General features: G+C 35.4%; 1 protein-coding gene across 1 annotated transcript in view; it reads left to right on the top strand.

Moving 5' to 3' along the window:
- The window catches only part of LOC150092532 (DNA damage-regulated autophagy modulator protein 1-like), a 29,296-nt gene that overhangs the window by 1,701 nt on the left and 13,343 nt on the right, over window positions 1-14,252 (top strand). Inside the window, exons 2-4 of the mRNA XM_090414650.1 lie at window positions 3,522-3,684; window positions 5,341-5,408; window positions 13,432-13,601. Of these exons, the coding sequence (XP_090270776.1) occupies window positions 3,522-3,684; window positions 5,341-5,408; window positions 13,432-13,601 (401 nt within the window). The remainder of the gene's footprint in view (window positions 1-3,521; window positions 3,685-5,340; window positions 5,409-13,431; window positions 13,602-14,252) is intronic.

Raw genomic sequence — 14,252 nt, 5'->3', positions numbered from 1 at the left:
TATTATAAAGGTTTTTAAATTTAGACTAATATTGGTGTGAGAGGAATTTGTTCTTTTTTTTCGACTTCTGGAAACGCGGTTTCTGGGTCTCATCAAAATAAATAAGGAAAATTATTAATTTTAAATAATCTGTCTTTTTTTTAATTTTAAAAATTAAAAAAAAAGGCAGATAATCACTATGGAACCTAAACTAGGAAAAGCAGTGAGAGGAAAATTACTTACGGACAAAGCAATCGTTATATAGAAGAATCCTGTGAGGTATTAAGTAATGCATTATTGGTGGGGAGAATGATGAGAGAAAGAGTTAAAAAATTTTGGGAGTCTTCTACTTAGATGGGGGTGTGCAGGGGTATCGAGAGGCTGATATTAGAAAGAACTGTGCATTTCTTGGAGGAATGTGTGTTTTTAAAATAAAAACAGTGGTGTTATGGGCGTGTATGGAACCTGCCATAGGTGCAGATTTGTAGGCCACTGTATTTTATTTATTTATTTGCTTAGAGCACTATTTAGAACCAGGAACAAGTAGTAGTCCGGAAACCTGCCATAGATGGCACTAAAGGAGCCTTGAACACTGTTTTTGTGTTTTTTGCTTGGTGGGGATTTTAAATATTTGTGAGACGGTAGAGAAATGAATTGTTGGATTTACTGCTTGTTTGCAGGACGCTGTTGTTCTTGTTCTTATTATACAGAGCACTGTTCTTGAAGTTAGAAATGGACTGTTGAATTTAGTGTTTGCTATTTCTGTGTACAGACAAACGACACCAAGAAGTTTTTCGAGGAAATAAGTTTCAATGATTCTAACATGTGTTTCTAATGTGTGTGTGTGTGTGTGTGTGTGTGCGTGTGTGTGCGTGCTCTATGCATAGATGACAGCACAGACTACGTTTTTCTGAAATGGATATATTTTTCTTTTTAATTCGAATGTCATTTATCTATATATAAATAAATAAATAAATGTGAAATATATTAATCAAGTTTTTCAATTTAAGCTCTTAAAAACAGTTCTATTACACACACACACACACACACACACACACACACACACACACACACACACACACACACACACACACACACACACACACACACACACACACACACACACACTTATTCAGACGTTTTACACAATGTGATATTATTCTTAAAATGTTTTGATTATTGTGATTGTTTTACATAATTCAAAATTTCAAAAATTCTACATTTTCGTCACCAGTTTTTTATTCTACATCTTTATCTATAATTTAGAGTTTTAATCATATGGTAAATCTATTTATATCGAGAAATAAACATTTAGGACTGTTTCAAAAGTACAATTTTTTAATCAAGTTACGTTTTTGAATTTAAGCTTTTAAAAGAAGTTCTATTATTGTTATCTAACATATTAACTGTCCATACCATCTTGATCTGATTAACAGAATTATGCTGTATGTGTCCTTCTCATAGGACGACTAAATCCTAATCTCATACACTTCTACAAAACCGAGATGATCGCATACCTGCATGTCTTGGTGCTTGCATATCTGTTGTCTGTTTCTGGATACCACCAGATTAAAGTGTTTTTCAAGAGACAACACTTGTAGGAATACATTTGAGAGTATTTCTTCCTGCGTATCCCAGGGATGGGGGGGAATAAAACCAAATACCCAGAGTGATAGGCCTGAGGTATTAGCATGGCTCACCTGGTTAGAACACCAAAGCAACATATCTATCCAGCATGCATTATTAATAGTAGAAAGTTGTTGTGGGTCCTAATTTTGTAACTCAGAATGATGACAATATGTTTTATAAATCATTCGGCTATTACTGCTAAAGTTAGCAAATGGACTACTGACCGAAGACATGATCATACTCTCAGAAACACAGGTTTGATGACACTTTTTGAACCCAGGGTTTTCCGATCAAAGGGCTTCATCTATACTGACTCAGCTAAAAGCTCTTGAATATCATAAACCTTTATAAATGAAAAATAAAATGCGAAGTATTTCCTCAGCGTTACTCTGAGCTTATCCTCCATAACTGTGATAGTTTCCTTAGGAAGAAAGCAATTGGAATTGCTGAAGCTGTTTGTAATAATGAGGAATTCGACTAAGGCTAGGATCTCTGCATAGTACGTTTGCTGAGTGGGTTCTCTGACTGATTAGCTTGTCTTTGGATGAATAACTACAAATTCTGAAAAGAAGAAACCTTTTCACTTTCTTCTGAAACAAGCTAACTTACCATCAGTCGAAAAACTGAATAAAAATTCTTCGTACCCTAATAGGATAAAAATTCCATCAAGCAAAAGTATGATGTCTCGGAGAAACATTGCTGGCAATGCCATTTCCCACAGCACTGCTTGTTTCTAGTTCCAAACATTAGCCTTCCAAGTAATGGTGCTCTCTTTGCCATCAGTGTCGCCTGATCCAAGAACCCAGAATGATGCCTTTCCACAGCTTCAACCCAGTACCCATTATGTATCAGCGGCACCACTAATGCTTATCCCAACTGCTGAGACATTATTGTGGTCAATCAACTGAATTGAGAAGCCTAAGACCAAGAACTGCTTCAGATATCCATCTTCAGGCTTCACGGTCCTACCTCACAATCTACACAGTTCATTTCTGAGAATTATTATCAGCTCTTTATCTTTTTTTATACCCACAATGCATCACTAAGCAAAATGATTTTGGTACACGCGCACAATACATCACGCCATCACTATAATCGCTTCCTCTGCACAGAACATCGAAGAAGCTGTTATGGTATATTCTTCCAACACTTTTCACGCAACTGACGGCTCTTAATTTTCTGCATTTAGGTTTTAAAAGATCCTCTGTTCTACAGTTGCTCAAGACAAAAACAGTAATCAAACAAGAAATGCTACAATTTTTAATTTCGACATTTAAAATATTCTCAACTCTAGTTTTCATGTAACCCATTATTCCAATTCGAATATATCTAATTCATTCTTAAGCTGTTTAAATAGCTCAAGGAAATTTTGTGGCTTTCAGGTTTATCTTTTAGATTCTTCTCCCAACTTGTTTAACTTCCATTACCCATAGCTTATTGCTATTACATTTATTACGCAGTCTCTCCGAGCACATGCATATTTGTTGTTAGGAATTTTCGATATGCTTTCTTCTGTTCCAAGACTATTTAACTTCTTGAATCCACAATGAAGTTCAGAGTTTTCTGCTCTTGAAAGATCCTTCTCTCTAATTCAACCAATCAGCGTTTTCTTCAGATGTTGCTACTAAGTGTACAAGGTTTGATTCTGATTTTCAATTTTTATTTTTGGTTGAATAATATTTGTATATTTATCTAAACACAGTTCATCTGCGTGACAGCTGATAACACAGCCAATGAGACATTCTTTATTAAGGTGTGTTTTCTCGTTGTGAATTTATGGAATTGGAGCATACAGTTATTATTATTTTATTTATGTGTGTGTGTTATTCACATTTCAGTTTTTCATTCTGTACCAACGTGCACTTTTTTAACGTTGTAAATTTGTATTAATATTACGATTTCATATATTTTAGGTTTTTTAGAGAAGAAATGCACCAGCAACGAAACAGCATTTATCTTTCATCATACAAATTTTCTACCGATCACAGCTGCCATCATCATTATATTGTTATGCGTGGTGCCTTATGTGATGGTTGTAGTTGCAGGCGAACTCCCAGCGTTCCTTCCTTTCATCAGGTAAGTCAGAATTTGATCTTAGACGGTGATGAATACAAAGATATGTATTCACAGTGTAGCTCTGACAAACTCCCAAAGCTACGCTGTGCAGCTCCTGAGACAACATTGGTTTGGTGTTCACTGCCATTTTTTCTAAACTTTTATATTAATAATCTATAATGTATAGTATGTACCAATATTAGAATATTTTATTTCGTAAATGCTTTAAAGATAAGTAAAAAAAACAGATATTTTGAAACTTTACATTTTTAGTAAAATGGTAACGACCGAAAGGATTGTTAACGTGATTTTTATTATCGTATTTGGTTGGTAAAAAGTGTTTCGACATTTTATGGCCTGTGTCGCTCCCACCAAAATTAGATCCAAAAGTGACTACCATGTTCGCTGCATTACCCACCGCCTCCGTTGCCTGGACTCTGGGTCATCACTCTTCATGCAGTACACCCAAGTTACGCACTTGTGGTGGTAGCGGAACATAACTAGTGAATTTTAGTGTAGATGAGTACTTTTCTGATTAATAAATAATTAAGACTGATTTTAGTGAAAGTTATAAAACCCTTGTTTATGATGACTGAGCAACAGAAGAGGTTTAAAACGAAAATACGAGCAAGAAATCAGAGTTTAATCAAGAATGGGAGGACGATTTTAACTGAAACAATGCGAAGGAAACTTAGAAACACTTTATGATTTTGAAAATAGGTTTGAGAAATTATAAAAGTTAAAGGCATGCTTTGAATTTCTTGCGAATCCTTTTGTGATTGATGTCATCAACGATGGATGTCCTGTTGTTGCACTTTTTACCGCGGTTGTTGCTTCAATAGAGACAGAGCTTATTGAGCTGCAGGAAGAATCTAGTATATAAAAGCGGGTTTGAAGCTAGTATATAAAAACTCATCTGTAACTGACTTTTGGAAACAAATCCCAGAAGCGAAGTATCCCAATTTTCAGAAAACTGGCTTCCGACTACTCTCTGTTTTCGGGAAAACTTACTGCTGCGAATCTCTCTTCTCTGTAATGAAGTTTGTCAAGCCCAAACATCGTGCTATCCTCACTAACAGCCACCTCACCGAGCCTTCTTAGAATAGCTTTGACATCCTACCAGCCAGATTTTAAACTATTAACTGCACAAATAAAGAATCAATCAAAGCCTTCAACGAGTAGAGATTCAACATATTCTTCTTTGGTGAGTAGGACTACTATCTAGTTGTAGTTTTTATTATTTATAAATACAAATTTAAAATAATATTTTATGTGACTCTTGAACATTCAAAAATATATTATATGCGGCTCTTTTTACCGAAGAACTTTCCCACCCCTGGTCTAGTACATTTGCTTTTAACATATTCTAAACATCTATCAGAGAATCAGTTAATCTTCAAGTGAGTCTTCATTTGTAAACCATCTTGGACAGTTTTATATTTTTATATTTATATTACATTTTTATATTTGAAGAATATATTTGAACGGTTTTGATTTAAAGAATGTCCTCCAGACAAGCCTTTCTTGTTTGAAATGCATTGGTTAAAATGATTTTAACGCTCTCTAAACTTCAAGAATTAAAAATAATACCTGTTAAGTCTTATTCAGCTATAAATGTTCTGCATTCACATTTAAATAAAACGAATAAATTTTTAATAAATTATTCTCTTGTTTCAGTCAATCTGGTGGTTCCCCTCCGCAGAGCGGTATCTTCTCATTCTTGATGTTCCTCGAAGCGTCACTGTGTAAGTTGGAATTACTTTCTTCACAACACGTATTTATTAAACAAAATGCGCAGTGAATAAGATGTAAGCGTAACATTATCATGAAATCAACTGTGGATTAATGTTTACAGGTTGTCAAGAAAGAGAAACATTCATTTATACCACTGTTTAACAGTGGTATAAATGAATATATAAATGATTGGTATAAGTGGTATAAAAACAAAAAGTGTCAGGTATTTAGGCCTCCACATCGATAGCAATTTGAAGTGGAACTCCCACACCACATTCACAAATAAGTTTAGGTTCATAATTAACAGAATATATTATGTTAAAAAATTTGTAAATTCTTAAGAAATTTGTAACATCGTAAGAAATTTGTAATTTCTTAAGATGTTTATACTATTCCTGGGTAAATTCCTCACTGCAGTATGACATTAACTGTTGGGGCGGAGACTATTATAACAATCTGCTTCCATTAATAACAATACAAAACAGAATAATTGGAGCCATAACTGCTACCGACTTTGCACACTCGACCAATGATCTGTATATCGTTCATACTATTCTACCATTTCAGAAACTCTCTCTATGGTTGTCTGTTATATGTAAAAAGAAACCCTGAAAGTTTCTTGGTATATAATGTAGACTATGGATTGCGCTGCGGTCGAAACACGCTGGAAGTACCTAAGACTAACAAAGAAATTTTTCAAAAATCATTCAAGTACATTGCGACCAGTAGCTATAATAAACTTCCGAGTGAAATGAACTCTATAACCTCAGAATATGTATTCAGAAAAAGATTGATAAACTACCTTATGGGATTAAAGAATGTTGACAATTATTTTAAACGTATAGTATAAGAGATCATTATAACTCATATATCATAACCAATTAAGCTATTGATTTACAAATACCTTAATTGGTTATGATATATGATAATATATCAAACTGGTAAGGGAGCCCTCTTAGATGCGGTCCCCGGATTCTCAGTGTCTTAATTACTTTTCTATTAACCAGTACTGCCCTTGGTTACACATATTTGCATTAACTAACTTACATTACTCTAAACCAGTTACTTATCATAACTATGAAACCATTCAAAATATATTATATTCTACTTGCATATATGAGAAAACTTTTTATTAATCATAATAAAATAATAGCCAAAATAAGTGTTAGTACCAACAGAATATGATAGTAATACTTGAATTTTATTTTATAATATTGCACTGTGCATTGAATTGTATTGTGAAATATTCTCAGAATTATACAAGTTGAATAGCATAACATGCATAATTTGTATACGTGATGTGAATAAATAACTGTTAAACTGTTAACTTCAGTTAAGCCTCGGCATTCAACCCTTGTTCGACGTGGTCATAGTGAGCTCAAGGAAGTCACTATTGCCTTAATCATCACAGATCCAGCTTTTATGTTTTGTATTCATCATAATTGTTGAGTAGTCCAGCAGGCTTGGAAACCTTTGGGCGCCTTGTTGATGATGATGTAATGTGAAATGGGCCCGCCTCTAATGGATCACGTTTTCTCACACGAGACACAACTGCTCTCTACTTAAACCTCGGATACAGCCACTTTTATGTTGTGAAGTATTGTAAGAACATGCAGCCTTGTCATACTTGTTATAGTAAGACTATAATTGCCCCTAGCTTGATTATGACAAGATACTTTTGCTTTATTTAAAAAAAAAAAATGGAAAGACTTAGAAAGCTGGTTGTGCCTTTTATGTAATGAACTTTTATATGTTAAGATTTTCATCATTTGTTACTGGAAATTGTGACTGTACTTTTCGCTTGCCAGGTTTCATTTAGCCATAAGCATAAATAAATACAGATCCAGCTGACCTTTCCTCGCTCTGCTAGTGAACAATGATGGTATTTCTTTTTTTTTCCCCTTCGATATGTTGAATCTACAGTTGTCGTCTACAATTAATAATACGCATGGCATCATTAGAAGTACAGTGCTTTCAGATACACCCCCATCATCATTCCTTGTTGAACAGTACATTTGTTTTCTTAATTGTAGTATACGTGGGCTGTTCAATAGGTAATAAGACTAATTTTACTGTGGCGAAACCACTCATCACAATATTAATTTCTGTGGAATAAAGAAAAGTTGCTGTCTGTATTAACAAAAGAGGTTGATAGATGGCGTATACGGGCTGATGTGCCAGAGTGTCACGTGACTAAACGCGAGCTTGTTTCGTTGCGCCTACAAGGCGCGACCAGTCTTCAAAACGGAAGCATCCTTGGAACAGCGTTATGCGATTAAATTTTGTGTGCGTTTGCAAAAATCGGCATCGGACATTTTTAACATGATACGCGAAGCTTTCCACGATGAAGCAATGTCGAGGGCAAGTGTTTTTCGCTGTCATAAAACTTTTAAGGAAGGAAGGCAAAATGTGGAAGATCTTGAACGTGAGGGAAGACCTTCAACGTCCATCACAGAGAGAATGATCAACACAGCAGCGATTATCATCAAGCACGTCAAAAGGAAGCGTCCATTGCTGAAGAATGGCTTCTTATTGCACCACGATAATGCAAGGCCACATATTGCTGGTTGTGTAGGGGACGTTTTGCAGAAGAACAACACAGATATCCTACCACACCCTCCATACAGTCCTGATCTCGCACCGTGCGATTTCTGGCTGTTTCCTCAGCTCAAGAAACCACTAAGAGGCCGCCATTTCGAAAGCAACAAAGCAAGTGTAAACGCTACGGAGGCGGTTTTGAAAGAACTCTCAAAAAACGGACTTTCACATGTGTTTAAGAAGTGGACGCAACGTTGGAACAAATGCATCGCGTCTAGCAGTATTTACTTCGAAAAATACCATGTAAATGATGACGATTAAACATAATCTGTTTTCTGTATAAATATAGTCTTATTTCTTTTTGAACAGCCTAGGTACATCGAACTTTAGATCTTGTTAATCCTTCGTCCGCGTCTCGCGCCGATTAGCTGTTTCCAACCGCATGCTCTACTTAGCCTTCCTTCTTCCTTTATATATCTTAGACACTGCTGCACTTGGCCATCCTCAGGATATAACCTACCATCAAACACACGCGAACTCAGATACTGTTGATTGAAATAATCTGCTGTTTATTTGTATCTGCTGGGTGACATGTAAGGGTGATACTCGCGGTTCACTGAACAAAGACATGTCTCTATTTCGACTACAGGGTCACTAATACTTTCCAAACTGATGGCTATGAACCAAAAAAAAAAAAAACACTTTCACATATATTCTTATTCTATTCCCTCAGCCATACGGCTAGTAGGGGTGGCTGTTCTAAATGTGACATTCTAAGCTTATCAGGATACCCTGATAAGCTTAGAATGTCATGATTCTACTTATCATTGTATAATAGAGTATAAACTATATACAATGCTTACTGAAAATACTTGTTATCTGGGTAATAGTAATGTGTACTTTAAATACCAAGTATATTAACAAGAAAAAGAAAGGAAGAAATTGGAAAATATCTAACGGAAAGGTTATGTACTAGTGTAAAAAGAAAAAAAAACGTGTTTACTTTAAGAAATGGAAAGAATATTTAAGAAGATAGGCTAACGTTGTACTGATAGTAATGCTTAAGTTTTGGTCAAATTGTTTTTCATTTTATAAAACAACAAAAAAAAGAGGAAACAATCAAGAAAATTCTATGCTTACCTATACTCCAAGGGAAGAAAGGGGGAAGCAAACCGTTACCCCATACTGTCCCGTGCTAGCGAGAGCGAGAGAATCGGACGCTGTGACGTCACACAAGCATGTTCGCGCCTCGGGTGAACGTCCAAGTTTACGGTAGCGGCCGATAGGAGAGTGGTATCAAAGGGTTGAATCCCGCCTACCCCTCGAGGTCTTTTGGTCTTCTGGTCTTAGTCCTGTGTTCCTGGGTTGTGCTCCTGAGATCCTCGTGAATGACGCAGGTTTTTACCTCGTGGTCGGCCGCATATCTAGGTGCCGATTCCCTCGCTAGCATGTGGAAGGAACGGTTGTCGGCGAAGATCCTGATTCCAAACTCACCAAATAGCAGCAGGCTATACAGCATGAAATGCCCGGGAATGTTCGTACCTGGAGTGCTAAGAAATGAGAGGTCCATAAAAGAAGATCGCATTGGCATATCGTCGATCAGAGGGAAAGAAAACAAAGCATATAGGTAAGTAAAATTTTGTTCTCTGATTTGTGTGTGAAAGCAGAATCTAAGAATCGTAAAAGAATTAATCAGCGAAGAACTCTAAGAATAGTTAAAAATAAGGACTGTAGGAAAGTGATTAATTTGATTTAAAGAAAGTATTAAATGAATAAGCACTGTGTGGTTGAAAATTGTTAAACTTGTCCAAGAATATTATAATAGAAATTTGATCTTAGGAGCGAATGTTTAAAAAAAAATTGTTAATTCTAAAATTAGTAGTGTATAAAGCATATTATGTATGGAATAACTAAGGTTAATTGAATGGTGCCTGTATGATCCTTTGTGACTAGGAGTGTACGATTTTCCACGTGTATGAATTAAGAGCTTAATCGCACATAGAATTATTGTAACAAAGAACCCAGAGGCAATTATTATGAGAACTTTAGGACAAAGGGAAACAAGTTTGTGTAATATTATGAGTAATCTGATGAAATGTATATTAGATTAATGTCTGCTTATAAAAGGAATTATAAGATTGTGTCTAAAGTGAGGATATAAAATTAGGGATTGTTTAATTAAGGTTCATAGTGTTAATAGTTGTATCAGGAGAGATATATAAGGCTGATTGAAACTTAGTGTGAATTTCATTTGAGTCACTTAATACTGTTAGACTTGATTTAATTCTTAACCTTTATTGGATGAAAACCTTTCTTTGTGTAAATAGCATTGTATGTCTTCTGTTAAATAAATGTTTGCTATTCTTTAACTAAATCTTGTTTCTGTATGGAATTTAATGCACCACCTGTGAAATAATACGGATCTAAGCGGGGAACCCATTCAATGTAAATTTTCGGTCACGATTGCAATAATTTGTGATACTTAGGCGAAGCTCTCTACCAACCTCTTGATTAAAATTTCAATTAATCTAAGGTCCTAAGTGGCACAGTAAAAAATAAATATTCTTAGGCTTAACAAGAGGTTGGTTAGGAAGAATCATCCTAACCATAGGTTTTGACTCGGGCTATTCCTTTGTGAAACAGAGATATCACGTGTCACACGTAAGAGATCCCTTTGAAATATACAAACTAACATATATGAAAATAAGGGGACGTAACAGTAGCTATATGGTACCATACTCGGGAGATGATTATGAGCAAGGTGGTTTCCTGTTGCCTTCCTTGCTGTATATCCTATGGATGCATTCTGTGTGTTCACGAGGGCCGGTTTGCCTGCTTGAGGGATAAAAAACGCCAGATAAACTGGTTGAAAAAACCCTGCTGTCCATGCCCAAGACCGGCTAACTTGGCTATGGCTGAGGAAGATCCTCAAATTCCTCATAGTCGACAGGAATCGAACCTAGAACACTCCTTCTCCTGGTATATGGTTGCGAAGCGCATAGCCACTAGGCTAACCGCGAGGACTACATAGATATCAGCACTCTATTTCGAAATTTTTGAACTTTTTCTGCTGGAACATCCAGTGCGCCAGCATTCAAATGTGCATAAATTCAAGTGGAGAACTCATAAGCTGCACAAGTCTTATTGTTTACATTAAAAAGTATCTATTATTTTTACTCCACAAAATTACGTTTTCGAAATTGATGAGAATCATGTCACCCCTTAGTCATCATCGCACACTTGAACAAGTCACTTCTAGATTTTTAGAAAAAGCACCCTTCTCATGTCCTAACTCTAACTTTTATTACTATTTTTAGAAATGATGTGAGTATCGTGAATTGGGTTCAACCTCCTCTCTACTCCAAAAAAAAACAAAAAGCTACTTGCCTACGGTAAAGTGAATGTGAATTGAATTCCCGGAGTCCCCAGTACACAAACACTATTAGAAAAAGGAAATAGTTTAGAAAATAAGAGAGCAACCCCTATACAGGGAAAGGTTGGGGGTGGCGACTGTAAGCTCAAATCACACATTCAAACCGGAAGGCAACGGCAAACAATCCTGACCATGATGAATCATCTGAGTAGCTACCTGGCCAGCACGAGACATTTACCCCTCTGCGGGTATGCGTTAAAATCTTGTCTAGTAGGTGAAGAAACTCTACGGAATTTTTAAGAAGATAAATTAGTCCTACAACAATATTTGTATCTTTGTTTCTACAGTCACCTCTTAATGCTTATACGACTTTAGTCCTTTTGAAAATTTTCGTATATATTCTTGTCGTTTCACTATTATTATTTTTTCATATTTGTTCCTGTCATTCTTTTAAAAAATTAACAAAAATAATTTATTTATATAAAGGATATTATATATCCGTTTTAATTTTGTTGGATTACAGTTTTCTGAGAACTTATGAAAATATAACCTTTGCATTGGAATTGCCTTTAGCTCTACGTAAAAGACATTAACTCATTCTACGAGCCCATATAATCACCTTTTATTAGTTTTCGAATAATAATAATAATAAATCGAACCCATATTTTTGCCGTTTAGTTTCGAACAAAAGAGTTCGGCTGTTTCAAAGTGTTTTGTTCTCTTCAGAGACGGTAGAAACCTTCAGAGTGCAAAATCCTGTCTCAATGCAGTCATCATCTCGTGTTAGAAAGTTTTTTTTTTTCATAAATAAACTCTCGATCGATGATACATAAATTAATAAAATAAAAAGCACAAAAAAGCTTAATTCTAGAAAAAGTAAGTAATTTATGTAAAGTATATTATATATCCATGATTTCTGTAACTATAAAGACTCAAATAAGATTTGATCTCATCAAGTTTATTTTATTTATGCTTTATTTTCTTCATTTTGTTTTGGTCAAATATTACGATAACATCCCCCAACATAAATAGGCTTTCGGCAAGCAGTTATTAAGCGTCGGTATGGTTCTCAGAAAGGATATTCAGAGCGATTTTTGAAAGGTGATTCATGTTTTTAATTCCGCATCTCAGAAATGTGGGGGGGGGGGAGATTTTATGCATTACTTCTCACTGATAACAGCAGTTAGAGTTAGGAACACGAAATGGCAGCGGTCATCTGCGTACCTCTCGTCATCATCCGTAACTATACGGATCGTGCGTGTCCAAGAATTTAACTGCCGACAAGAACAAAGATTGATCCAACTGCCTCCCGATTTTTAAAATGAGGGCTAAAAGTATTCAAGGTTGGAAATGTATTCGAGAATTTATTTGATCTCTTTTTCATAGATCTGGATCCAACGATAGTTTTTAAAGGTGTCAAGGCAGAATAATTTCGACCTTGTCGTGTCTTAAGCTTTTTACGAGCCATTGAGGGAGGTTCTTTAGCTGTAGACTTCACAACCGCGACCGTCTCGAGGATAAGGTGGTTGGCCCTATGCCTCCAGGTGTGTCCTATGTCTATCAAAGCGTGTGCTCACTGGGTCGGTTTGGCTGTTCTGAGGGGACGAAAAATCCGAGTTTACAGGTGAAAAATCCCCTATCTCTGTATGAGACCGGCTAACTCATCTTTAGTCGAAACAGAGCAGATAAAGGTTTCTCACGATCACTGACGGGAATCGAACCCAGGTCTTTTGGAAGCCCTAATTTTGACCTTAGGTTTAAAGAATAAAACATCGATCTTAAAATCATTTAAATATTTTGTTACTCTGTTTAATCAGATCAAAATGATAAAAAAGCAAGATTTATTATTATTATTATTATTATTATTATTATTATTATTATTTTAATGCAGTTCGAGTATTTAACCTAACAGAAAAGTCATTGTCCGATACTCATCCTTTGTCGCAGAAGAATTTTCCTGGCATCTACTGTGATGATTCTTAAAATGTGCTTTTCCGTGTAATTAATTCATAACATTTAACATTTCGAATGATAAAAATGAAATAACTCCTTTTTGAGTAGCTTAATAAAGATGCTCAGTTTAGCAACAGCGTTTTATTTTTGTTCGTTTATCTTCTGTTTAGGTAGCAGTTTAGTTTCGATGCGATGCTTAGTAATCAAAATGGAGAACACAAGTGGAAGGAAACCTTTGAATCGACTGATGATGATCCAACTTGCTTTGGGGATATTCTGTTCAATAGGAATAGCAGGGACTGCTTCTTATCCAGTAGGATTTATGATCGACAAGCTATGGGTAAGTATCTGCAATTTCTGAAGTTGGAACTTCCCACGTAGGATTTTCATAGTTTGAGTGACCTGACGTTAACTAACTTAAGAGTTCTTTGACATACTTGAAACCATTTGATTTGTTAACTTTAAAATGTCATCCGAACAACGTCTTCTTTAGTAGAACAGAAACTAACCAATGACAGAAATAAAAATCGTATATTCTGAACAAGAAGGCAAACTGATGATCGCGATAATTATTCCAAATTTTTTGAATTTCAATGTATTAAGATCTTTTGCAAGTTGGTCTTGCAAGATTTACTGCATCTTGTATTGACCAACGTTATTTAGTGCAAATGCAGCGAGTCAGATGGCTGGAATATATCATTTTTAATTATTTTTATTAACATTATATAATGCCGTCTCTAGTGTTGGTATATATTAATAAAAGATTATTCACAGGACCTTTAGGAGCTTAGAACTTTGCTAGATAGCCTATAATTTCATACCCAGAAAGCAATAAACTTGTAAAATACCTCGTAGTTTATTTATAAACAGTATTGCTGTGTGAACTATTAAAAGCGAGCTATACTGACAGATCAGTACTTAATAAAGACAATCTCCATAAATTTGTCATGGTGTTCGAATATCTAGAAAGGGTTTTACCAATATTCACGTG

This window comes from Typopeltis vanoorti, chromosome 25, assembly GCF_054136105.1.
Source record: "Typopeltis vanoorti isolate ZY-2024b chromosome 25, IOZ_Tvanoo_1.0, whole genome shotgun sequence".
Lineage (NCBI taxonomy): Eukaryota > Metazoa > Arthropoda > Arachnida > Uropygi > Thelyphonidae > Typopeltis > Typopeltis vanoorti.
The sequence above is the reverse complement of the archived record's forward strand: the minus strand, read 5'-3'. Positions and strand labels throughout refer to the sequence as shown.